Genomic DNA, 27480 nt, shown 5'->3' on the forward strand with positions numbered 1-27480 from the left:
CCCTGTGGCTCTGGTGAAAAGGCGTCTATTTGGCTTGTAATACAAAATGACTCAGAGAAACACAGGAAGAAAATATACACGCCAGTTACTGAGTTATGATAAGACAAAACCCAATTAACAAATTTCAGTCACATTCCCTGTCTTCGCCTGGATCAGAAAACAGGAAACTATAAACCAATCAATATTTATTCTTTTGAAGAAACCTCATTTAAAAAATTAAAAATAATAAAAGAGTGAAAAACAAACAGATGAAAACCAGTCCCTGAAATCTGGCAGGCGGTTTTGGAGGCCACCAGGCGCCTCTTCCACCTTCCTCGTGACACGGGATACGGCGGTTGCAGAAATATGGCCATGGCCTCCTCTGCTTCTTGCTAGTCACGCTTATGTGTGGGTGGATGCTAGCCTGGGTACCACTCGGTAGCACTCATGGAGTCGGTGGCTTTCAGGTCAAGCAGCCTTGGCGTCTTCCATCTGCATCCTCACTGGATCTCCCCCATGTACAGTCTCTTGTCACTGGATGCTGACAGAACTGAGGTAAAAAGAACACATAAGACAACTGGAAATCAAGCAAGTTCAAGGAGACTAGGTGCTCAAGGGCTCTTGTGTCAAAAGCCAATTTTGGGATAGAGGAGCAATTGGATTTGGCTTGAATTCCACTCATAAACACCATACACAGGAAATTATAGTCTGGTTTTTCAGTCCAAGTGCCCTAAAAACCACGAAGATGACAGTGCTATGGGAAATACATTATCAGGTTCTAAATCTTGCTGTCTTTTGTCAAACTCCAGGACAAAAGATCTTCCTAGTCACCCTCTGAGAGGAATTGATGTCAAGTGTTTTGTAACCACACTTCTGTTTGCGCCACAGAACCCTGGGGAAAGTTTTACTCAAACTCAAGGCTTATTATTTTTAGATAGCCAACAAAACTTAAGTTGCAACTTATGTCTAATCTTAAGGATTATTACTTTGCATTCAAATATATCACTGAGACATTAAACCTCTAAGGCTTGGGAAATCTGCCAAGAAAATGGAACATCGGTCTTACCCTTATCACTTATGACAAAAATAAGAATGTCACTGAAACGCATGAGACTGCACGAGATTCTCACCACGGCATCTGTATCCCCAGTGCCCTTCTTGGGGAGAATGCTCCAGTCCCCCTTTCCCAATAGTTTGGACAGACTTACTGATGGGCTCATCAGGATGGAAGGCTACTTCATTGATGGAGCCAGCATGGCCAGGCAGCTTATACAGTATCCTTCTGCTTGTGGTATCCCACACATACACAAACCTGCAAGGGAGCATAAAGAGCAAGGGTAAGGCCTCCAGAGAAGGGAGGAGGACTTGGCATGCATATATATATGACATATATATATGAAGATTTATTTATTTTTATTGGAAAGTCAGATATACAGAGAGGAGAGACAGAGAGGAAGGTCTTCTGCTTGATGATTCACTCCACAAGTGACTACAATGGCCAATGCTGTGCTGATCCAAAGCCAGGAGCCTGGAACTTCCTCCAGGTCTCCCATGTGGGTGCAGGGTCCCAAGGCTTCAAGCCGTCAAGCAGGGAGCTGGATGGGAAGCAGGACTGCCGGGATTAGAACCGGCACCCATACGGGAGCTTCACGGTGTTAACACTTCTCTGACAAAATTTCCACCAAATCCCTTTTCCAGTCAACAAAAATATACTACTCTTACCAACCATAATAAATAATCAAGAGATAGAGAGATAGAGAGAACTACAACTCCAAAATAATCTAAAGCAATCCAATAACAAAAACATACCAAATCTATTACCAATAAACTCTAATTGTTTTTAACACCTGCAAATCCAGGCGTCCCTTACCCCCACCCAAATATATACAATATTTATCCATTCACCCCTCTATTTCCCCCCCAACCATCATTCCAGGACCTTTCTTCTATTTGCACCATCACACCCCAATTTCAATTTATTTCTTTTATAATTCAAAACCTTTACCCATTTTCACCCTCTATTAAAACCCACAAAACACACACATATAAAAATCAAAATTCCCATAAAATTACATATAATTATCAATCCTATTCTTACCAATAATTCAAAACTAAACAATTCACTATAAAAACAAAACCCAAACACATCATTCCCCCTCCCCATATAAAAACTTCCCCCAACAATATATTTTCTCAAACATAATCTAAAATAATCCACACGCAAACCAAAAATAAGATATTATAATTATAGTTAATTCAGATATACCACTAGTAGGTTCTCCATGAATAACAACTGACAGATGCTCTCCCTCCCATCCCCCAACACCGCTCCCTGTCCACTCCCAACCTATCCCCACGTGCGTGATTCCGAAGCAGGATCCAGGTATCTCATGTGATAGTGGGGATACAGGGTCCCAAGGCTTTGGGCTATCCTTAACTGTTTTCCCAGGCTATAAGCAGGGAGCTGGATGGGAAGTGGGGCTGCCTATATGGGATCCTGGTGCATCCAAGGTGAGGACTTTAACTGATAGGTCATTGTGCCGGGCCTTATTCTTAAGAAATAGGGTACACAGTAAAGAAATGTTCTATGGAGATGAAGAGAAGCAGGGAGAGTATCCACGCAGACTTGGTCTCTCCTGCTCATGCCCCCTTACTGCCTTACTTCCTGCTGTGCACTTCCAAGTTGACCCTGTTAATCCAGGGCAAAGTCACGGAGCAGGAGCTCTGGAGTCACGAGCACTTGGGTTCACATCTCAGCTGTCTACTAGCTAAGCAACCTGAAACAGTTACTGTCATTCTTTGCTTGGTAATAGTGATGGAGAAAATATTCACCTCACAGCTTTGCTGAGAAAAACGAGATAACTGAAGTAAAGTTCCTGGCACAGGGGATTAATGATATAATGAGGACATTTATATCAAAACAGATTCACATGAAGTGAGTCCTCAGGTTCAATCAATTTTTCTCTTGGTGAGTTTTCCTGTAATTCCGGATAGGCTGGCTAAGGGTTTCAAGTGTGAACAGAGACAATTTCTGAGTAGAAAACAAAAAACCTGCCAGACCCAGGTCAGGCTGGACAGCAGGCCTGAGTAGGTAAGACAGCTTTCCTGAGACAGAACCCCAGATCTCCAAGGGTATACTTCAAGACTTCCTTCTTGGTGGATGCAACTTAGATGCTAAATTTAGAGGGTTTCCTCTGCCTCTTGTTACTTCGGTGTGCCAACACTGGGCAGGAAACAGGTTCCTTATGTAACAGAGCTGCTGCTGACGTGGGGTTAACTGGGGAGACGGCCTGAGACCTGGCCAGCCCTAGTGATACAGGCAGGCTTTCCTCCAAGCTTCTACATGTTAACACTTTAAGACCAGCTGGCGAGGGAAGAGGGATGAGTTAACTGCAAGTCAGAAGGGGCCATTCCAGAAACAAAAAGTTGCTGTCAGAAAAAATTTTTTATGTGAATACAACTTTAATAATTATGTAGGAAAGATCCACTATCCCTGCTAAAAAGTATATAAAATTCTCAGAACCAATCAAGTCTAGTTCTGAAAGTCTTCTTCCGTTCTCCAACAATTGAAAACCCCCTCAGCTTGCCTGGACTGAAGTCCTGTGGTAGGTTTTCACCTGGATTCATTTTTCTCCCCAGAAAATACCCATTTGGACATACTCAAACATGTGCTGCATCTTCATAAACAGGACCAAGACAGAACCCAGAAAGACTCTCCACAGCAGTGCTGTCCCCAAAAGGCAGAAAGTCCTTGGACATGCTGATGGCCTTGGGAAAGGCCTCTCATTTGTAGGATGCTGTTGGTTTCAAAAGGTTGGGAAGAAACTATCATCTACAGGAGACAAACATGAGGTTCAACAGGCTCGAGGCATTCCTCAATCGCAGGTAAACCCTCCAACTTGCCATCAGTCTTACCAGTCTCTACCACCCACATCTGTTGCCTACCAGCACAGACACCTAGACTCCCCATTCAACCTTACTTCCTCCCAAATAAAAGTGACCAAAGATATAACAACAAACACATCAGCATCTGAGATTCTCTCTTCTGTTTCCCACTCCGCAAGTAATGCTTCGATCAGTTTAAATTCACATTTAAGAAAATCTCAGTCTATTAATTCAGCAGATGACTGGAAAACCCTGGAATCTAACCACCATTCATGAGCTGCGGAGTTACTCATGTGATATCCACCAAGTAGCTCAAGCACTGACAAGCCCTGCCAAGGTTCACAGAAATGACAGACAGATAAGTGGCCCAGCACATGGAAGACATAATACATACAAGGAAATGTTAAGTGCATAAGTATGACTACAGCACAGAGAAATTAGCTATACCCTAGAGGGAAGGGAGAGAGAAGGCCAGAGGAAGTTTATAGACATAACACAGAGATAGGAGTTCCGATGATGGAGAAGAGGAGCCATGAGAACCAACATGGCACTGAAAATGCAGAAACGAGGTTAGAATCAGGAGAGGGTTCTGAGGTGAAATCTTGTGGTCATGGTATGGGAGATGTGGCCCTGAATGAACTGAAGCATAGCAGAACCAGAGAGGGAGCATGCAGACAGACTACGAGTCTAAATTTTACTTTGATGATAAAGGGAATCCAGCAAAATCAAAGAAATTGTTGACTCAGTAGACCTAAAATATTTTCAAAGATGACAGATGTGATCTTTGTTCACAAGGTTTTGATTTTATTTTTTTTTAAATTCATATTGGAAAATATATTTACAATGAACAATAATGACAGAAGCTTTGGAACTTATTAAATGGAGAATTCCACTTCAGCACAAATGAACATTGAAGGATGAATTGAAATTTCCAAGTTTAACAGAAGATATATAATATTATTTCTTTTAGACATGTGATAATGCCACGTCTCAGACAATGAAGATGTAGTTTGAAATATAGTGAGAATTGCTAATTGGCCTTTTGGCTTAGATCAAATGTGGGTATATAGTGAGACAAAATTGAGCTTTTCCAACCATTTCTAAGCTATAATGAAAGATATTTTGGGAAAGTGGTCCTTTTATTTTCTATGCTACCGTATTGCCTTGATTATAGTGGCAGAACATATATCTATATAGCCTTGGGAGAGTACCACACACATAGGTAAAAGAAGGGAATAGAGATATGTTGTGGGAAATTCAACATAAAAGATGACAACAACTTTGTTTCTGGTCTCACATGCAAGAGGATTTCAATGTGGACAATTTCAGTGTGCAAAGCAAGACTTTTTTTCAGAGGTCTCTTGCTCTAGTAACGGGGGGACTCCAAAGGAGCCCACATGGACCTGAGCCAATGGAGGAAGGATGTCTTTTATGTACCACCTCAGGGAGGGAGGCAAATAAATGAAAGGGTGGACAGGAACTCATTCATAAACGTGGCTTTTAAACCCTTGATTTTATACTCCACCTTCAGCACAGCTCCAGTCTGGTATCTGCACTTCATGTATTAGACTGGGGAAGGCCTATCATTCTCCACTTCACACACACCAAGCCTTACCTGTCAGCTGAGCCAGCTGCTATCTTGCTCCCATCAGGTGACCAAGAACATCTCAGAAGATTCTGTAACGATGAATAAGCAAGAATCCACTAGATAGTCATGTACCAATAAACACTTTGCTGACATGAGAGTCGCTGAGACTACATTTCTGAAATAGTTTTAATGATTCTTTCTAGAGCGATGATCAGCAATTATATTCTGTGGCCCAAAAGGGTAAACTTCAGATTACACAAAAATTAAATGTAGTCATTTCTTAATTAATTACCAATTTGATCGAACTTGGCAACAAAAGTATGTTCTATCCAAAAACAGAGAATTTCATCCTTATTCTCATTATTATCATTTTTTTTTGTTGTTGTGGGGAGAGGGGGTTTATCTTAGAGAAGCACAAAAAAGAAAATCAACCCAACAGGATATATTCATAAAGTGCGAATGAATCTCAATGAGCTTTCTAAAAAAAAAAAAAATTCTACAAATTATCTGAGGGGAAAAGCTGCTTTCAACACAGCTGACCTGGGAATCTGAAGGTCTGAGCAAAATAGCTAGCTCTAGAATCTGGGTCATGGTGCTTACTGAGGGGAGGGCCAGCCTCTGAGGGTCCGAACAGACGGTCACTGCAAGGCTGAGGAGACCATTTGCGCAACAGTAAGGAACCTGGGTCGCACACAAGCACGATCTGCTAGAGTTGAGGTTCCCAGGGAATTGAAGGCCCAAGAGTGCGGCCTGGCTAAAGTCCTCGCCTTGCATGTGCTGGGATCCCATATGGGCGCTGGTTCTAGTCGTGGTTGTTCCACTTCCCTTTCAGCTCCCTGCTTGTGGCCTGGGAAAGCAGTCGAGGATGGCCCAAAGCCTTCACCCGTGTGGGAGACCTGGAAGCAGCTCCTGGCTCCTGGCTTCAATTCAGCTCAGCTCTGGCTGTTGTGGCACTTGGAGAGTGAACCAGCAGAAAGATTTTTGTTTCTCCTTCTCTTTGTAAATCTTTTCAGTAAAAATAAAAAATAAATAAACAAATAAGTGGAAGGTAGATCCTTGGATCTACACTTCACACTAAAGAAGGGGCTCACAGGCTGCTTAAAAAAAGAAAAACAACAAGAAGTAGTGCAAAAGTATCCTGTTCAGGGTGGCTGGAGCCAGCAGGCCTGTTTGAGGGCTGATCCCACCACTAGCCAGAGTGTTTCTGTTGGTAAGATGACTTTTGCTGAAACACAATGTTCGTGGCACACAAACACATCCCACTCTAAGAGGAGCCACTCCTCTCTGTATTTAGCATCGCCTGAAATGTTTCTTAGAATTAAATGGACAATGAAACTTCTTTGCCATGCAAAACTCACCTTTTCAAAGTTGTGCACATTTCCTTGAAATATTTTCACACATCTCTCCTTGGGAGCAAAAGGCCGGACATCCCATACTCGCACTACAGAACAAATCCAAACCACAAAACTATCAGCCAGAGGGCTCCTGAAAGCGCAGCAGGATACAGCCTCAGGCCAGTGCCAGATGCTGCTTTCTGACTGGAGAAATTCCAACATGACATATGCTAGCCGTTCAGGCTTTTTCTTTGTCTAGGGGAATAAAATGCATCGAAGTCCCATTGGCTGGGGATAAGGACACACAGTTAAGAGGATAGAAAGGAGGAAAACATTGTTTTAAAGTTCATTTATTTGAAAGGCAGAGTAAGGATGACAGAGAAACAGAAAGGGATCTAATATCAGCTGGTTCACTGCCCAAATGGTCCCAACGACCAGCAACGTGGCAGGTTAAAGACAGGAACCTAGGACTTCATCTGGGTCTCCCATGTCACATAGCAGAGACCCAAGTACTGGGGCCACCTGCCCTTGCTTCCCTATGCACATGAGCAGGAGGCTGAACTGGATGCAAGAAGCAAGGATATGAACTCACACTCTGATAAAGGATCCTGGCATCACAGGCACAGGCTTAATGCATTATGCCGCAGGACTGGGCACATAGCCTTCCTTCTTATTTTTATTTCTAAAGATTTATTTATTTTTATTTGAAAGGTACAATTGTAGAGTGAGAAGGAAAGAAACAAAGATCTTCCACTGGTTTACTCTCTAAGTAGCTACAATGGCCAAAGCTGGGCAGGTCTGAAACCAGGAGCCAGGAGTTTCTTCCAGGTCTCCAACGTGGGTGCAAGGACCCAAGAACTTGGGTCACCCTCTTCTTCTTACCCAATCAAATTCACCAAGAGATGGATCAGAATGGAGCAGCCAGGACTTGAACCAGTGCCCATATGGAATATTGGCACCATGGCGGCAGCTTAAGCCTGCTGTGCTACAATATGGAGCCCATTTCTTTCTGTCTTAGAAGCCCATTTTAAGGTTCAGGTAAGATGATATATGTGAGAAAGATCTAAAAATCAGAGGCACTATGGGCCTGGCACGGTGGCGCAAGTGGTTAAAGGTCCTCGCGTTGCATGCCCGGGATTCCATATGGGCGCCGGTTCTAATCCCGGCAGCCCCGCTTCCCTTCCAGCTCCCTGCCTGTGGCCTGGGAAAGCAGTTGAGGACAGCCCAAAGCTTTGGGACCCTGCACCCGCGTGGGAGACCCAGAAGAGGCTCCTGACTTCGGATCGGCATAGTACCGGCCCGTTGCGCTCACTTGGGGAGTGAATCATCGGACGGAAGATCTTCCTCTCTGCCTCTCCTTTCTGTATATCCGCCTTTCCAATAAAAAAATAATAAAAATAAATCTTTAAAAAAAAAAAAGTCACGTAGATAAGCAAAATTGACATTTAAAAAAAAAATCAGAGGCACTAAACTAAAATTTTATAATCACAGGGAATGAGTAGATACTGTCATTTTAACTAAAGACATTGAATGGTACTTGAGTGCTGTCCTTTTATTTGAGTTTAAAGAAAGTAACACAAAACTTTGGAGTCAGTCAGACAGGCATAAAAAGGCCAAGTCTCATTTGAAATGGACAGAAGGTCAGTGACAGACAAGCAGAGACTGACAGTCAATCTCTGGGTTTACTTACAAAATGTTAGCAACAGATGTGATCTAGTCAAGAAAAAGTGCTAGACAATCTACAATAGCAAAGACATGAAAACAATCCAGATGTGCGTCCAAGGAAGAGTGGTTAAACAAACTGTGGTACATCTACTCCATGGACTATTATTCAGCTATTAAGAAGAATGAAATTGTTCTATTTACAACCAGGTGGTCCCAACTAGAGACCATTATGCTCAGTGAAATGAGTCAATCACAAAGAAGGCAACATAAGGAAGCCAACATAGAAAGTGTAACTCCAATAGTCCAATCCATACTGGTTTTTGATTGTTTGCTTTTTGGCTGTATCCCATGTGTTTTGATGTTATTATTTCAGTTTGGTTTCTTCCAAATAATTTCTTTTCTCTATTCGAATTCATCATGAGCTCATGAATTATACGATGGCATTTTTCTCAAGAGATTTCTGTGTTTCCTTTTTGTCACTCACATGTTGGTTACTCAGTAGCGCGTTATTTTTTCAAAGTGCTGTAATTTGTTGTTGATGTGGCTGTTTTAACCCACACTGGTTGTTGACCTTGTTTCATGGCTTCTCACTTATGGTAATGTATAGTGATGGAGTACTGGGGCCTATCATATACAGACGCGGGGGTACAATGGAACATGCATCCCTGCATCCAGACGAAAGATGGATTCCCAATGAAACTGTTGGGCATGTGTAGACAATGGGATGCTGGACTGTCCGACATTGTCTGTACCAACAATGTCGGGGTACACTTCAATAAGAGACTGATTGAATTGATTCCTTAAGAAGGACTACACTATTGTGACAAAATGGGAAAAATCTGATAGGGGTGGGAGTTTGGGGGGGAATCCCACCCAGCCTATATAAAAATGTACCACATAATTCAAAATTCAAAATTCAAAATTCAAAAAAAAAAAAAAAAGTGCTAGAAACGCAATCTCGGTCTCCCTGAGGGTGGCAGGAACCAAACCAATTGAATCACTACCTGCTGTCCCGCAGAGAACGCACTTAGCAGGAGGCTGGATTTGGCAGCCAGGACTTGAACTCGGGCATCATGATAAGGAATTCGGGCCTCCCAAGTGGTGTCCCTGTGTCAAGCATCCATTTCCAGGCACTAGTTTTGAAAACAAATGCCAGTGAATGCATTTTAGTTCCTGAGGAGCCTGTGAAGTTCTGTATCAGAGGAAAACTCTCCCAATATTAAACATACAAGAGCACATCACAAATTCATAGAAAATAGAATTAAGAGGTAGTGCTTGGATCCTACCACCCATGTGGGAGACTGGGGTGGAGCTCTTGGCTCGCGGCTCTGGTCTGGCTATTGAGGTCATTTCAGAAATCAAGCAGTGGATCCCATTTCTCCTGTCTTTGTATTGCTTTGTTTTTTCAAATAAACAAGAAGAAAAACAACAACAAACAAAGAGAATGTTAGTATAAATACAGAGCGCTGATCTGTTTTAAAGAGGACCTTTCCTCACGTTAGTATTTTTAGGGTAGGGAAGACATACTGGCAGAGAAGAGCATAGCAGGTCTATTGATCTCACAGACTTGAGGCTCTATGAAGTTGCTTGTGAAGGGCCCTGCATGGTCTAGTAGATTCTCATTGTCCTTATTAACTGACATGCATGGATTCCCCAGGTATCAGAGCTGAAATGGGCCATAAAAGTCCAGTCCAGTCCAGTCCTATGAGTTTATCATTGTGAAACTTATTCTCAGAAGAAATACTGTGTGCAAGTTATTCCTCAGGGACTAGAGGGCTGATCTGGCATGTCTCCTAGTTGCCTGGTAGGATGCATGAGCCACCCGGACTTTGAACTCTTCCTTTATCCCAGCTACACACTTCTAGCACTCAACACTAGAGTTGATAGTGACTGGGTATTGGGACAGCTTCCCTTTGCAAACTTACCAGTATTGTCCATTGCATTAGACAAGAGGTAAGAGCCTTCAGAACTTAAACTCAGTCCAGTCACAGAATCCGCATGGCCTCTCATGGTATAGGTTAACTTGTTTTGGCGGAGGTCCCAGACCTGCAAAACAAAACAAAACATCAACAACAACAACAACCCCCAAAAACAAACAAAAAAACCCCACCCGGAAATCAGAGACATAATAGAGAAACAGTATTACTCGAGTCAATGGGGGCCTTACGTGGTAGCCTAGTGTTTAAAGCCCTTGTCTTGTACTTACTGGGATTCTACATGGCTGCCGAATCCTCGACTGCTGCACTTCCCATCCAGCTCCCTGCCTGTGGCCGGGGAAAGCAGTTGAGGACGGTCCAAAGCCTTGGGACCCTGCACCCACGTTGAGAGACCCAGAGGAAGCTCGTGGCTTCAGATCAGCTCAGCTCTGGCTGTTTGACCACTTGGGAAATAAACTAGCAGATGGAAGATCTTTGTCTCTGCTTCTCTCTGTAAATTTGACTTTCCAATAAAAATAAATAAATCTTAAAAAACAAACAAAAACACAAAACAAAAAACAAAACAAAAAACCAAACCATTCTTGAAGAAAAAGATGCTTCTGTATAACCTGTGAGTGAAGAATTTAATATGTGAAAAAGCTTTTTCTTTTTTAAAGATTTAGTTATTTTTTATTGGAAAAAATAAAATAAATTGGGTATTCAGAGAGGAAGACCTTCCATCATATAGTTCACTCCCCAAGTGACTGCAACAGCTGGAGCTGAGCCAATCCAAAGCTAGGAGCCAGGAGCTTCCTTAGGGTCTCCCACACAGACACGGGGTCCCAAGGCTTTGGGTCATCCTCGACTGCTTTCCCAATCTACGGGCGGGGAGCTGGGTGGGAAGTGGGGCCGCCAGGATTAGAACTGGTGCCCATATGGGATCCTGGTGCGTTTAAGATGAGGACCTTAACCGCTAGGCCACTGCACCAGACCCCACAAAGCTTTTAAAGAAATGAAATTAAAACCAAAAACATAAAAAAAAAAAAGAAAAGTCAATGGCTCTAATCGACCAGTATCCTATGTCATCTGGCTCAGGGCCATAAATTACTTTACTGCAGAATACAGGATTTCACAAAGACTGTTATTTTCCTAACAACAACAACAAAAAAGTCAATTACTTTGCTTGCTTGAATGTTAAGTATAACACTGACAAAAAATTTATGGAGATTCTGCAAAAATAAGAACTTATTAATAAAGCAGAGAAACCAAAGTACAGAGTCACTGTTCAGATGCTTGTGGGTCCCTACCATACGCATGGGAGACCCTGATGAAGTTCCAGGTTCCTGGCTTCCACCTGGTTCAGCCCTAGCAAGTATTTGCCTATCTAAGAAAGGTAAGACCAGCTCTTCTGCTAGAAATGACCTAAACATTAAATATAAAAAGCGGGACTATTAAGTCATGTCTCACAAACACAGTACTATGAGTTATCTCATGCCCGACAGCGTGGCATGGCGGGAACAGCAGACTGAGGGTCAGAATGAGCCAGTTTACTGCAAAAGCTTTCTAAGCCCATTTTGGAAAACAGATGTTACAGTATCTACTTCTTTCACCTGCAATAAAGATTACAAATAAGAATGCACTCAGCATAGTACTGGCATGCTGCAAAAACTGGCAGTGATTATTAAGCACTAAAAAAAAAAAATCCCTTTGAGGGCTGAATGTAAAAACACACAATAAGATATTAAGCAAAAAGGAAAATACAAAAATACAAAACACTATTTATACTGACTGTAACTATGTAAAAATAAATATTAAGGCTGGAAGAAACAGCCTGGATAGCACATGAGAAAAAGGACAGCAATTGTTTTAAGGTCAATGGTACAATACAAAATTCTTCAGAATTTTGTTTAGGACTGAATGTAGTTTCCATGAGCACGAAATGCTTGCTATTCCTTAAAGAAAGGTACTCTTCCCTCCCCTGGAAACGAACTAGGTATTGTAGCCCAGAGCAATACAACAGGCCGACAACCCCACTGCCTCCGTCAATAACTCCTTCATGTGTCAAACTCAACATACTTTACGTATGTATATCATCATTTTTGTGTCAGGATGTTTGCTGCCTCAGTAAGCGGCAAAGCTTCAAATGGGTGACCACTGTTCCTTTCCTTTGGGGAAGACACTGCTGCATCTCCAGCTTCTTTCCAGGAGGAAACAACTCTGCCCTCACAGCGTTTGTCCGGCTAGGCCCAGAACCTCCACCTCGAGGCCTATACACTTGTTTGTGCAGGTGCAAAAACAAAACAAAACCAATAACAACAACAACAACAACAAAAACACACATACACACACACACACACACACACAATGTTTGCCACAGAAAAGAGTGAATATGGTAGTAATTTAAGAAAAACATTTTTGCAAACATCCTATTCAGTTATTTCAAAGAGTACTTGGGCACACAATTAGTGGCAAACACAACTGCATATATGTATATATACAAGTTCTCTACTCTCCAGACATGATCAGTCTGGTGGGAAAAACAGGCACGTAAACAAGAGAATGAGCCCGGAGATGAGAATTAGAAAACAAAGTGAGAGAACAAAGCACCTGAGCAGTGCGAGCAGAGCCATGAACATCTGCTCAGCTGCAGAAACCTAGGCACACAGTCAGCAGGTGATGCTTGAGAGGCCGTGGTGTGCCTAAAGAGGCTGTGAAAACTGGACCTGGGGCCTGGCACGCTAGCCTAGTGGCTAAAGCCCTCACATTGCATGTGGCCATATGGGCACTGGTTCATGTCCTGGTAGCCCCACTTCCCATCCAACTCCCTGCTTGTGGCCTGGGAAAGCAGTCAAGGACAGCCCAAAGCCCTGGGACCCTGCACCTGTTTGGGAGATCCGGAAGAGGCTCCTCGGAGCTTTGGATTGGCTCAGCTCCAGCCATTGCGGCCACTTGGGGAGTGAATCTTTGGATGGAAGATCTTCCTCTCTATCTCTCCTCTTCTCTGTATATCTTGACTTTGCAATAAAAAAATTAAGTAAACCTTGAGGAAAAAAGACAGGGTTCAGAGAAAGGAGAATGAATTGACCAGATTCGCATTCTGGACAGATCTTCTGAACCAGGTAACTCAAATGATGAGACCAGAGAGCAGGAAATCGAAGATTTATGCTAGCCTCTTTTTTTTTTTTTTTTTTTTAAATCTACTGGGTCTCAGTTCATGTCCTGGGAAAGCAGTGAGTGTAGGATGGCCCAAAGCCTTGGGACTCTGCACCTGTGTGGGAGATCTGGAGGAAGCTCCTGGCTTCAGATCAGCTCAGCTCTGGCCAGTGTGGTCATTTGGGGAATGAACCAGTAGATGGACAGCAAATGGAAGATATTTCTGTCCCTCCTTCTCCCCGTAAATCTGATATGCCTTTCCAATAAAAATAAGTAAGTCCTAAAAAATTTTTTTTTTAATTGGAAAGGCAAATTTATAGAGGAGAGACAGAGAGAATGAGCTTCCATCCGCTGGTTTACTCTGCTGCTTTCCCAGGTCATAAACATGGCACTGGATCAGAAGTGGAGTAACTGGGACACAATCTGGCACCTATATGGGTGCTAGCGGGTGGAGGATGAGTCACCTGAGCCATCACACTGGCTAGCCTTTAACCACTATGCAAAGGTATAAAAACGATCAAATACACCACCATCCTGACCAGAGCTCGGGGTGTTAAGAAGCATGAAAGGACTGCCAGCCAAACCCTCAAACATACAACCTTTCTCATTTTACAGACTCCCTGTTACTACTGCCAATTTCAAGAAAGTATCAGGAACAGTGTATCGGCTCACAAATACAGAGACATTATCTGCTGTCGACTCTACAAGAAGTTTCCATTTTCTACTTGATCGTACCCTCTTAGAACCAACAGCCAATGTTGAGAAACAAATATCACCTAGGTGCTCTGAGAGAAGCACCTGCTAGAGCAGCAGGGGCAGTACAGTGAAGCTTTCAAGCGTACACATGAATCGACACGGACAACAAGACAGAGTCGAATGATGACGAGCTCTCTGGAGATGCACCTCTGGTCCTCGTTCTACCTCTGATTGGGTGATCAGTCAATCTAGTAGGTTTTACTTTAATCATCTATAAAATAAGTTTGGTAGACTAAGTGTTACAGACTCTTTCTGATTGAAAAGGAGCCTCGGACGCTGGGATCCCATATCGGCGCCGGTTCTAATCCCGGCAGCTCTACTTCCCATCCAGCTCCCAGCTTGTGGCCTGGGAAAGCAGTCGAGGACGGCCCAAAGCTTTGGAACCCTGTACCTATGTGGGAAACCTGGAAGAAGTTCCTGGCTCCTGGCTTTGGATCGGCATAGCACCGGCCATTGCGCTCACTTGGGTAGTGAATCATCGGACGGAAGATCTTTCTCTCTGTCTCTCCTCCTCTCTGTATATCTGACTCTCCAATAAATAAATAAATAAATCTTAAAAAAAAAAGAAAAAAGAAAAGGAGCCTCTATTTTCATATTTGAAGTAATTCATGAGGGCCTTAGAGTCCTTTCTGGGAGCAGAGGTGGGGTCTGGTGGTTCAAGTGCTAACTAGGATGCTTGTGGTTAACACTGTGGTGCGTGGGTTCAGTCCCTGATTTCAGCTCCTGATTCTAGTCTGCTGCTAACCTGGACCAGGGAGGCAGTGGTGATGACTCCAATAACTGGGTTGCTATCCATGCAGGATGTTCATAGAGAAGAAGAGACAGAGAAAGATCTTCCACTTGCTGGTTCATTCCTCAAGTGGCCACAATGGCTGGAGCTGAGCCGATCCAAAGCCAGGAGCCAGGAGCTTCTTCTGGGTCTCTGACACAGGTGCAGGGTCCCAAGGCTTTGGGCTGTCCTCTACTGCTTTCCCAGGTCACAGGCAGGAGCTGGACGGGAAATGGAGCAGCCTGGACATGAACTGGTGCCCATGCAGGATCCTGGCCTCATATCTCTCTAGCAAATTTCTTACACAATATCAAAAGTGAAGAAAATACCTTTAGTAGCCTGATTTCAAATACTATATTAACTGATCCTTCCAAAGGCATTTGGGTCCCAGTACCTAGGTGGCAGATCCAGGCTTCTGGATGTGGTGCAGCCAGATCCAGACAATGCAGCCATCTGGAGAGTGAATCAGTGGATGGAAGCTATCTTTCTCTAATTTCATATTCCAAATAATGAGTAACTTTCAAAAACACTGGAAAGGCAGATCAGGTTTATGGGGCTGATCTGAAGCCAGGAGCTTCTTCAACTCTGAGTGCAGGGTCCCTAGGCCTTGGTCCTTCCTCTACTGCTCTCCCAGGCCACAAGCAAGGAGCTGATGGGAGGTGGGGCAGCTGGGACTAGAACCGGCATCCATATGGAATCCTAGCCCTTGCAAGGCAAGGACTTAGCTACTAGGCTATATCACTGGGCCCAAGAATCATTACTTTTTAAAAGAATAATACATTAAATAGTAGCTGATGGTGTCATAGGAGGCAGGGATGACAGGAGACCACGCCCATGGTAAACAGTGGGTATGACTAAAAAGAGAGAAAGATTTAATATATTTCCTAACAGAGAAGTCATAGACCACCCAAAGCAAATAGTGTCTGGAGCTGTGGGTGGGGCTGGTTAAGGCCACAGCACCTGAAGGCCAGTGTGAGAACTGGGCCTGGGGGCAGGCACGACAGGAATTATTTAGGCTCTTCTTGACCATGAACCAATTGGTACACATGAAGAGGCAGGGGTAAAGACCTCCCAGACCTCTCAGGGGGCTCCCACCTGGACCACTGCATTGAGCCTTGACCTCAGGGAAAATCACAAGGACACGTGGTCCAAACTGGAGCACATGCTGCAGGACTAGGCCACCTCGGTTGCTTATGTTCGCATAAGAACAGAGTATACCCAGATGCACACGAAATTCAAGACAGCCAGCTCTTCCAAGTCAACAGAGGACTTCAAATTCCTCAAGACAAAGCAAGACAGGTTGAACAAGCATTCTGGGCCACGCTTTGCAGCACGTGCCTAGGTCTGTGGACACACTGAGGTAGAAATAATCAGCCAACAGACCTTAGAAAGAACTTTTTCTCTGGTGTAACAAAGCAGAAAACTTCTCAGAACAATTGAGACTACTCAAGTAACACCCTCAAAACATTGTTCCCCACCCTGGGTCTCCTTTCCCTGCTGAACTGGAAGCTTATCCTAGACTGACCTCACTCCACAAGGACATCCTCACCTCTTGTCCTGCTTCCCTTACTCAGCCCAACTTTGCCCAGGGGTGCCAGCCTCATCTTATTCTTCATCAAATGACTGGTAACTTCCTTGTACCCCTCTTCTTGAACACAGTAGAAAAGACTGAAACATTTGGGGCCAGGACGGTGGCTCAAGAGGCCGATCCTCCACTTTCTAGTATTGGCATCTCATATAATCCAGCTCCCTGCTCACGGGCCTGGGAAAGCAGTAGGGGATGACCCAAGTCCTTGAGACCTTGCACACTCATGTGGGAGCCTTGGAAGACATTCCTGGCTATTTATTGGCTTTGGACTAACTCAAACTGGCTTAGCTCTGGCCAGTGCAGTCATTCGGGGAGTGAAACAGCGGATGAAACACCTTTTTTGTATCTCCTATTTTCTGTAATCTGCCTTTCTAATAAATCTTACGAAAAAAAAAATATTTTTTTTTCCAGCAACATTTATCTTACCCACAATCCTCCAATCCTGACCCTCCCCATCCTAACTGGAGGGCCATATGAGTCTGCAACCCCTTCAACTATATAAACAATATTAAAATAAAAGGTGGGAAAAAATCTTTACACAAAACCAAGTACGTTATCATCCACAGTAACAGCAAAGCAGGAAGCAGGGAAGGGAATGCAGAACAAGTGCTATGTAGAAACAACACAGCAACTTCGGCATAATCTAACAGCTACTATTCTCCCAGTGAAGCAAAGCAAAGTCTTTGAGATCTTTAAGGAACACAGTAAGGAAAGGCCCAAGCTATCTAGTCCCAGAAGACAGCTTCACATGTACTGGTACTGGCTACCTACAGGCACGCTCCTTGTGCGCTAAGGCTAGGCTCACGTAATCCTAGCAATTCTTTGAGGCAGATGTTATTATTATTATCACCCAAACTGCCACACAGCCCACTGTCTGGTATTTATCCAATATGTTCTCGCATTAAGAGAAGCTCAGAAAACTTTGTCTTGACATCAACAGTATCAAAAACAAACAAATCACACTGAGAGAAGAGGGTGGAGAAGCATTCTGTATGTCCCAATAGTCTCCACCAAAGAATTTTATGTTTCAGATTCACTGCCTGGTCTGATGGCATTTGTACAAGCTGCAATGAAATCTCTGATTGAGAAAGTGAGTGAGGATGGAAGATAAAAATGTTCCAAGTTATTATCATCTTTTTAGTTGGAATTAGCACAAAGCTGCCACAATCTCCAAAGTCTGAAGATTCAATTTGGTAAGTGAAAAGTAAAATGTAACACGATCATCCAACATACCTTGATGTCATTGTCTATTCCACCCGAAATAATCTGGTCACTTGTGTCATTGAAGGTCACTGCCAGCACCTGGTACGTGTTCTGAAATGTCTGGACGGCTGCCTTCTTCCGGATATCCCAAAGCTGAAGCAGAACAACAGGACAGTTGGTCATAACAGTTCTCTCTTTTTCTTTACAGTTTCCATCCTGATGGCAGGGACTCAACCACTTGGGCAGCCATCACCTGCAGCCTCTCAGGAAAAGCAGGAATCGGGAGTGGAGCCAAGACTCCAGGTCACGAACGTGCGCATGACGAGCAGTGTCTTAACTGTTGAGTCAAATGCTTGTCGCCACCCTCACCCAATGTCTTTACCAACTAGGATGAATTTTGGAATCCTGTGTTAAACTTAAGGAGCTGGATTGGAAGTGGAGCAGCCAGGACTCAATCAGTCTTCAAACTGTATGCTGGCATTACTGGTGCCAGCTTAATTTGCTGTACCAAGCCAGACCAGTTTCATGCTCTTATGACCTACAAGTCTCTCAAATTGGGTTTGTCTGATATGCCCCCTCAAGATGAGATTCAAGCTACCCATCTTTGGTAGGACTACTACAGGGATTAACATTGCTTTCCAAGGCCTCAGTTTTTCATTTGCACCATTACCAATAATGCTAAATTCAATCATTTGCTTAGAATGTCTTCTTGACAAGCTTTCTTGTACAACATGTTCCAGATTCATCTTGTACTTTTCCAGCCCCAGTTCTAAAATAGAAGCCCTGATTCTATTTATTGGAAAATTATATATATATATATAAAGATTCATTTATTTTTATTGCAAACTAAAATACAAAGAGGAAGATCCTCCGTCTGATGATTCACTATCCAAGCCGCGGCGACGGCCGGTGCTGCACTGATCTGAAGCCAAGAGCCAGGAACTTCCTCTTCCTGGTCTCACATGCGGGTGTTAGGGGCCCAAGGCTTTGGGCCATCCTTGACTGCTTTCCCAGGCCACAAGCAGGGAACCGGATGGGAAGTGGAGCCACTGGGATTAGAACTGGCCCCCATATGGGATCCTGGCGTGTTCAAGGCGAGGACATTAACCGCTAGGCCACTGTGCTGGACCCGGAAAATATTAAAAAGTCAAGATTTATGCAATGTCTGCACTCATTGCTTCTCAGACAGCTGGGCAATACTGTACTTAGGCACTTAGGTACAGGCACACCCTTTTAAACTCCTACATCTATTTTTTCTATAACTATTGGATATACATTGAATGTCAAAAATTCACACTATGAACTCCAATTCAAATCCAACTCTGGGAATCTTTGGCGTTTTCTTTTTGTAATACAAACTTCTCTCTCTGACAGTGACTAGTTTATGTGCCATTAGGCTTACATGTTTACTTATCTGAACAAGCTTCCTGTATGTACCCAGTCTCTCAGATTCTCCCCCTACAGTGGTCGCCCTCCTTTCCCTGCTTGAACTGGAAGCTCATCCTAGACTGACCTTACATGGATCCCCTCCTCACTCCACACAGGTCATTCCTTGTGTGGACATCCTCACCTCTTGTCCTGCTTCCCTTACCCAGCCCAACTTTGCCCAGGGATGCCAGCTTCATCTTATTTAGCCTCAGGCTCTCTACAGTGTGAACTGCCCCTCCCCATATGGCCTCCTCTCCCCAGAAGCCATTATTACATGACTTTTTTACCCCACCAAGACACTGACTTGCCTGGACTGTCTGTTGTCTCTCCTTCACCCTCAATTCCTGACCCCTCCTTAAAAAAAAAGAGAGAGAAATCTCTCATTTGAGGGTCCAGTCTTGAAATGGTCACAATAGCCAGGGCTCAACCAGGCCAAGGCCAGAAGCCTAAACCTTAAGCAAGATCTTACACATAGGTGGCATGAGCCAAACACTTAGACTATAAACAGCTTTCTCAGGGGCACTAGCAGGGAGCTGGATTAGGAGTGGAGAAGATGAGACTTGAATCAGCACCCATATGGGATGTTGGCATCTAGACAATGGCTTTACCTACCCTACCAAAACACCTGCCCCAGCCTCAAAACCCTCAGAGCGGGGCTAGCCACCCTGCATGATGCCCTCCTGCCTCTCGCCAGTGAACCGCTCTGCCCCATGTGGATGTTCTCTCCACCTCCAACCTGAACATCTTCCGCGTGTTCTTCTAGTAGTGACCTTAGGACTAAGTTATTTATGAAAGGGTATAATATACATTACATTGCAATTCATTTATAAATATTGAAAGAACGAACTTACTGAAACCAGAATGAAAACCACTGACAGAGCTGATGCTGTGGCATGTTAAGTAAAGCTGCTGCCTGCAGTGCTGGCATCCCACATGGTTGCTGGATTGAATCCCAGCTTCTCTGCTCTTCCAATCTAGCTCCCTGCTTATGCATCTGGGAAAGCAGCAGAAGATGGTTCAAGTACTTGGGTCCCTGCATCCACGTGGGAGACACAGAAGCTCCTGGCAGCACAAGGAAAATCCTCTTTTCTGCCTTTTCCTCTCTGTAACTCTGATTCTCAAATAAATATCTCAGAATTTAAAAAAAAATTAGCTAAAATACTGATAAAGATTCTGCCTAGACCACCATGTTTAAACTAAAAATGTAATTACTGTATGAAATTTGCTTTTCAAGAACTTTAGACAAAGTAAAAAAACCATGACTTTGTTTCCTTAGAGTCTATAACAGAAGTATTTCAACTTGACCAGCAGCTAAAAACCGTATCCAAGTAATTCAAGTATGCTGTGAACTTAGACAGTTTTTCTTTTACTAATTTACTCTGTGGCTCTATTATTCTGTAGAGTGATTAAAATATTCTATCATCTTAAATAAGAAAAAAATCAAAGGTCTGTTTTGGGGAACAAATGCTAAAATCAAGTTGTAGAGAGGAGGGTACAGCACAGGTAACATCCAAGATAAAGGTCACGTTAGTCCAGTCTGAAAGGGAAACACAGAGATAATACCTACCTTAACTGTTCCGTCGTCACTCCCAGTACAGACAAGCTGGGGGCCTCTCCTGGCTGGATAACAAGAATTCACAAAGGAAGTATGTCCCTTCAGCCTTTTAACTCTCTCGCCTGTCTCACTATCCCACACTGCAACAGTTTTATCTGTGGATGCTGAGAAGAGCATACTAGAAGGTAAGAACAACAAACAAAGAGTAAGTGAAAATAAACAAGACGAATCTTTTCCACTAGGCAGAACATGCCAAACTCTGAGATCACAGAGCTGTTGAGCTCTGTACCAGTGTGCCCTAGGATGCAGGAATGCTAGCTAATAAATCCTGCTGAGGCTGTGGCTCAGTTACAAGGTCTACCTCAGAAAACGCAAGATCTCCCTGAGGGGCCAGTGCTGAGGCGTAATGGGAGACAGGGCTGAAGCTCCTAGATCCTGCCTTGGGACTGGCTCAGCCTTGGCTGCTGTGGCCATTTAACCAGCACGTGGGAAACCTCTCTGTTTCTCCCTTTCTCTATAACTCCGCCTTTCAATAAATCAAATGAATCTTACTAGCAAATACTGTCACTCCCTGCTGCTGCAGAAGGCAGGTAGCTGAGAAACTCTTTAAATCCAAAGTTTAATTTTGTCAATGAAGATGATTTCCACATAACAACTGATTATTAAAACACACACACAAACAAATAAACAAAAAAACCAAAAGTCTCTTATTTACCCACTGATTCAATACCCAAATGCCTGCAAAAGCCAAGGACAGGACAGGCTGAAGCTAGAACTGCACTCAGGGTTCTTCCACATTGGTGGCACACATACCTAGATGTTTGAAACATCAAATGCTGCTTTCCAGGGTGTAGATTAGCAGAAGGCTGGAATAGGGAATAGGGCTGAGACTCAAATTCAGATACAGGTTCTTAGTTACAGAAACAGAGATCTTTAAGCTACTAGTCGATGCCAGTCCTGAAGCCAGGAGCTTCATCTAGGTCTCCCTGGTAGATGGCAAGGGTCTCCTGCTGCTCTTCCTAGGCCAGTTGCAGGGAGCCGAATCAGAAGTGGAATAGCAGGTAGCATTGTAGGCTTATTTTATGGAATATTAGGTGAACAATGTTAAAGGGAAAAAAACTACTCAAGACTGCACATAGCTCTAATAAAGATGCCAAGATTTTAACAGTTTCAGAGGGAAATGTCTTTAAAGATGTGTAGTATTAGGGGCGGAAGTTAAGATGCCTACATCCCACACCAGAATGCCCAAGTTCTTGTCTCAGCTTCAATTCCTTTCCTGCTAACGCACACTCTGGGAGACCGCAGCTGATGTCCCAGGCAGTTGGCTTTGGCCACTTCCATGGGGACAGTACTGAGTTCTAGGCTCCTGGCTTTAGCTTGGTGTAGCCCCAGCTGTTGCAGACATTTAGAGAGTGAACCAGTGGATGGAAGATCTCTTTCCACCTTGGAAATAAAATAAGTAGTATATGAAAAAAAGTTAACATTATTATCTTTGGAGTGTTATAAATATGGACTATTTTTCATCTTTCTGTTTTGGGTTTCTCAAATAAACAGTTTATTACTTTATCACTTTTGCATTCCAAAGAGATTTCTTAAAAAAATTTTTTCCTCTAAAGATTTACTTATTTTTTTGGAAAGGCAGATCAGATTTATAGAGAGAAAAATCTTCCATCTGCTGGCTCACTCCCCAAATGGCCATAACAGCCAGAGTTGAGTTAATTCAAAGCCAAGAGCCAGGAGCTTTTTCTGGATCTCCTACACCGGTGCAGGGTCCCAACGCTTTGGGCCGTACTCTACTGCTTTCCCAAACCACAAGCAATGAGTTGTATGAGAAGTGGAACAGCTGGGACATGAAGTGGCACCTGTATTGAATCATAGTACTTGCAAGATGAGGATCTGGCCATTAAGCCATTGCAGTGGACTTTTTTTTGGGGGGGTGGGAGGAAGGTTATACGTGCTTTATTTTTATTTGAAAGGCAGAGTTAACAGAAGAGACAGAGAGAGAGACCATTTATCCACTGGCTTACACCCCAAACAGCCTCACAGCCAGGAGGCTCATCCAGGTCTCTCCCATGGGTTCAGGGGCCCAGGAACCAGACAAACCTCCTGTGCCCTCTGGAGTCACAAGCAGAGAACTGAGTCAGAACTGGAGCATCAGGGACACAACATCAACAACAAAGCCATATGGGAGTCCCGTGCTACAGATGGAAGCTTAGTTTACTATGCCATGACACTGGCCCCCAAAATCTTATTTCTACATACAACAATCAGTTTGTCCTGTACCTTAAAAAAGGAAAAAAGTTTATCTGGACTGTTGATATATCAGATGACAAACAGCTCATGTAGTAGTTTTGGTCAAAACGTTTCTCGAGAATAACAACGAAAAACCCACCACCACCACCACCACAAAAACCCAGTAACAGAAAAAAACTCACAGATGAAAGATGCAAAGATGCTGACAGTTAGTGTGAGCAGTGGTCTGTTTCAGAGGGTACTAACCTGCCGTCTGTGTTGTAATGCAGCTCCATCACGGCTCCGCTGTGCCCCTTCAGCGTGGCGTAGTTATCACAGTCGCCATAGACATTCCATAGCACTGCCAGGGAGAGAGCGCGCCTGTGAGCACTGACATGGTAAGTAGATTGTAAAATACGCAACTCATGGAAAACTCAGCAAACTAACTTGCAGGTCCCATGGCAATCCCTGTAGGATACATTTACTTGTCCACATGCATCCTCAGGAACGTGGCCCAGCAAGGAGGGAAGTTTCAAAAGTGTTATTAACAATTATCTACGTACACAAGAGGTACAAGTGCAACATTGACTTTTCTGCTGATGAAACTATTTCTATTTTTTCTGATGAAATTAAGCATATCAATAACCCCTGTATGTTCTATAAAGATCCCTACATCTTCCAGAGGCTTGGCACCTATTAAGTTTAAGAAACACAGAACTAGAATATCCAAATCAAGCAGTGAATATAGGTATTATCTACCTTAAGACATGCAGTTCACAGAAAAGATAGAATTATATCCCTTAACTGAGTAAATGAGGCCCGAAGAATCAAAAAGTGAAATGCCCGTGCTACCTTTTTCCTGTGCCTGCTCCAAAGTAACTCTCTAGCCATTTCTCCCCTGACTCCTCCTGAGCAGTCGCTGCCAATCGGGCAGCATATCCTGCTGATGTGCATTACTGAAGGGAGTAACCACTTTACGACCACCTCGTGTCTTTCTCCATGTGGTGTGATTCTGGGAATGAATCAAGATGGAGGGGCTCATGTCATTAGCCTGTTCAACCCAGAGAGCTTATCTTACTGAGTCCACTCAAGACTTACATACTACTGTAATGACCAGGGGAAATCGGGAGGGGAGGAGTGAGGAAGGGAAATACTAGAATCTATGGAACTGTATCACCCAATAATAAACCAATTTTAAAGAAGTTTTAAGCAACAATGAAGACTTTCACAAGCGAGATTATTTTTCTAATTAGAATAATTCACTTTTCCAAACTAGTAGCTGCTGATCTGTATTTGATAACCTCACTCCTTCTTTCTGTACCACACACACCGAGTTGCACACGCAACAAACATCCTTCAGCCTTTTCATCATCCAATTTTGGGATGTTAGCCATCAGTCTGTTATGCTGAACACAGACTGAGATTCTTTTTTCATTTAAGAAATATTTATTTGAAAGGCAGAGAGGAAGAGGCAAAGATTTTCTATCTCTGATTTACTGTCCAAATGGCTTTACTACCAGCTTTGGGCCAGGCCACAGCCAGGAGCTAGGAACTCTACTGCCAAGTAATGGCAGGGGCCCAAAGATTTGGCAGGGGCCAAATCTTTCACTGCTTTCCGAGGTATATTAACAGGGAACTGGACTGAAGTGGGATAGCTGGGATTGAACCAGCACTCAATTGGGATGCCAGGATTGGAATTGATGACTTAAGCCACTGCTTCATAGCGCTGGCCCCTGTACTGATTTTCGGTGACATCTAATGTAATACAAATAACCAAACAAAAATATCACTACTTGGCAGGTAGCATTTACTCCCGATTCAGACACTGTGGCTTACATATCAGTCGGTCGAATCCTGCAGACGCCAGGGTAGATCCACTGGGGTGGAACTTGCAGCAGTATACTTCGCCTTCGTGTCCTGAGAGCAGCATGATTGGAGCCTGAAGGGAGGAACACCTTGGAGGGCCCTAAACGAGAAACGTATGACAGCTATTGCATGTGGCAGAAGTAGAGTCCAAGGCACAGAGGAAAGAGGCGAGGCAAACAGTAACTGGGCTTTACTCTACAGAGCAGCTCTGCTCACAAGCCTCTGCTTTGACACTTCCTCAACTTGCCAGTATTTCCCTTCCTCAACCTGCTCTTGCTCCATAGTCAACTTTTTTTTTAAAAGAAAAGATTTATCTATATCTACTTGGAAGATAGAGTTACAGAAAAGAGAGACAGAGAGATCTTCCATCTGCTGGTTCATAGCCAGAAGCTTTTTAAACCCGATTTCCCACATGTGTGAAGGGGCCCAAGTACTTGGCCATCTTCCACTGCTCTCCCACATTAGCAGGCAGCTGGACTGGAAATGGGAGCAGCCAGGATTCAAACTAGCATCCACAATGGATGCTGGCACCACAGCCCTGGCCTCTCCAGTCAACCTAAACTAGTCCTGGCTTTAGGATCTTCACACTTGCAATTGCCCCTGACAAGAATTCTTATTTCTCAGATTTGGCTCCCTTCCAATAATTCCTCTTTTGAAAATCGTTCCTGATACCTCAAACTCAAGTAGTACCTCAACCCCCATTTCTGCCAGTAATTTATGAATTTCATTGCATTTCACTACAACACTTACTCCTATACGAAACTACCTTCCTTAAACTAGTATATATGTACATATTTAATGAATGACTGGATTGATATTCCCAGCAGTATAGATTACTGGGCGAAACAGCATTTATATATTCAGTAGACACATACACACACGGTGGGGAGGGATGCATAGCTCACCCACTGGTACACTTAGCAAACACCTGCAAGTTGGTAACTTAACCCAGGTCCTTCACATTTGTGGCAATAACTGGATTCAAGGTGTTGAGTAATGATGCCCAAATACTGATGTGATGTCCAAGTGCCCCAATGCGAGCAACTTCTTTAAAAATTTTATTTAATTTTATTGGAAAGGCAGATATACAGAGAGGAAGAGAGACAGAAAGATCCTCCATCTGCTGATTCACTCCCCAAGTGGCCTCAGCGACAGGAACTGAGCAAAACCAAAGCCAGGAGCTTCTTCTGGGTCTCCCATGCAGATGCAGGGTCCAAGGCTTTGGGCCGTCCTCCACTGCTTTCCCAGGCCACAAGCAGGGAGCTGGATGGGAAGCAGGGCTGCTGGTTCCCAGCCTATATGGTATCCCAACCCATGCAAGGCAAGGACTTTAGCTGCGCAGGGCCCAATTTACACTCATTTGCTGAGATCCATTTTCCAGTGATTGCCATTCGTGCTGGACTAAGCCAGGGCCTGAACCTCCATTTGAGTCTCCCAGGGGATTCCATTCTATGAACCAACTCCTGGAGTCTGAGTGGAACTGGGAAGTGCAGGATGCTTGGGACCCACAGAGCATCTTCATTACCATGCCTTAAGCAGACCCCTGGACTTTGGTTTTTGACTCTTGAATGAAGGGGAAAGACACTGGCGTTTGGGTTAAGGTATCTGAAGATTCCCGTGCCTTTTGAATTGCTAACAGTGTGGTGTGGGTAAGAGGACAGAAAGTGCAAGCCCGGGGAGGCCCATGCAGGAGTCACGCTAAGTCAGTTAACTGACACAGACTGCGACGCGGTCCCAATACTGGATGATGGTGCCAGCAGGATCTGCTTGAGCAGTCCCGAGAAGCAACACCATGTCTGAGCCCTGCAGTACAAGCACGGGAGGGGAGGCGTGCTCAGTGTCTCTATCCTCCAAGACAGGCAGTGAAGGGTATCCGAGTTCCAAATCTACCACTTGGCAAGTAAGACTTTGTTTTCCCATCTGCAAAAGGGGACCATTCCCAACCTCGGGACTGTAACCAAGACTAAAGCAGTTTTCCTATCGAAGGCATCAGAGAGTGTTAGCTACTACTCAATAGCTAACAATTCTAGTGTGGAGAAATAATGGGAGAAGCAGCTTGCCCCACCTCCCTCCCTCATTCATCCAGCCGCTCTACTAACTCCTGCAGGACGCCCAAGCACCGTTCTGTGAACTGGAATCCTAATGCTCCCGCACAGGGCGCTCTCACAGCACTCATCTGCTCCAGCTCCAGGCAGAGCCTCTCGTTCCCGCCGTGCCGGACCACCCGGAACAGCTCCGGGAAGAGCTGAGGCCCCAGGGCCGTGTGCTCCTCCACTCACCGCCTGCAGTAAAGCTCCCGGCGCCGCTGGCTGTTGCCCCGTTCCAGGGCCAGACCCTGCGGTTCCCAACAGCAATTCATGGCGCTGCCGCTTGACCGGGACCAGCGGTAGCTCTGGACCTTTTCGCTTCTGCTGTTCTATCATGGCGGCAGCCGCTGTGCACAGAACCACCGCGGGCCGCGCCGACACCCTTCAGCTCCTTGCGATTGGTTCCCATTGAGTCCTTCCAGCAACACTTCCGGCCTGAGTCTACCAATGAGTCTCCATGGTTTCCCCCTGCTCCG

The 27480-nt window shown here is 44.2% G+C and overlaps 1 protein-coding gene across 2 annotated transcripts; it reads right to left on the reverse strand.

Annotated features, from left to right (window-relative positions):
* Nucleotides 1–27410, reverse strand: SNRNP40 (small nuclear ribonucleoprotein U5 subunit 40). Of its 2 annotated transcripts, XM_040974094.1 has the most exons (10): nucleotides 27197–27360; nucleotides 24888–25017; nucleotides 23319–23412; nucleotides 20832–20997; nucleotides 17867–17989; nucleotides 10377–10497; nucleotides 6811–6893; nucleotides 5480–5541; nucleotides 1188–1291; nucleotides 1–529 (listed from the first exon to the last, which is right to left on the reverse strand). In XM_040974094.1, the coding sequence occupies exons 1-10, from the start codon at nucleotides 27338–27340 to the stop codon at nucleotides 480–482; spliced, it is 1077 nt and encodes a 358-aa protein (XP_040830028.1). In that variant the 5' UTR covers nucleotides 27341–27360; the 3' UTR covers nucleotides 1–479. The 2 variants fall into 2 exon arrangements, with proteins under 2 accessions (XP_040830028.1, XP_040830027.1); XM_040974093.1 differs by lacking the exon at nucleotides 1–529 and having other exon boundaries at nucleotides 1060–1291; nucleotides 27197–27410.
* Nucleotides 27411–27480: the final 70 nt, after the last annotated feature.

This window comes from Ochotona curzoniae, unplaced genomic scaffold (assembly GCF_017591425.1).
Source record: "Ochotona curzoniae isolate NIBS_2020 unplaced genomic scaffold, NIBS_Ocur_1.0 contig_2404, whole genome shotgun sequence".
Classification (NCBI taxonomy): domain Eukaryota; kingdom Metazoa; phylum Chordata; class Mammalia; order Lagomorpha; family Ochotonidae; genus Ochotona; species Ochotona curzoniae.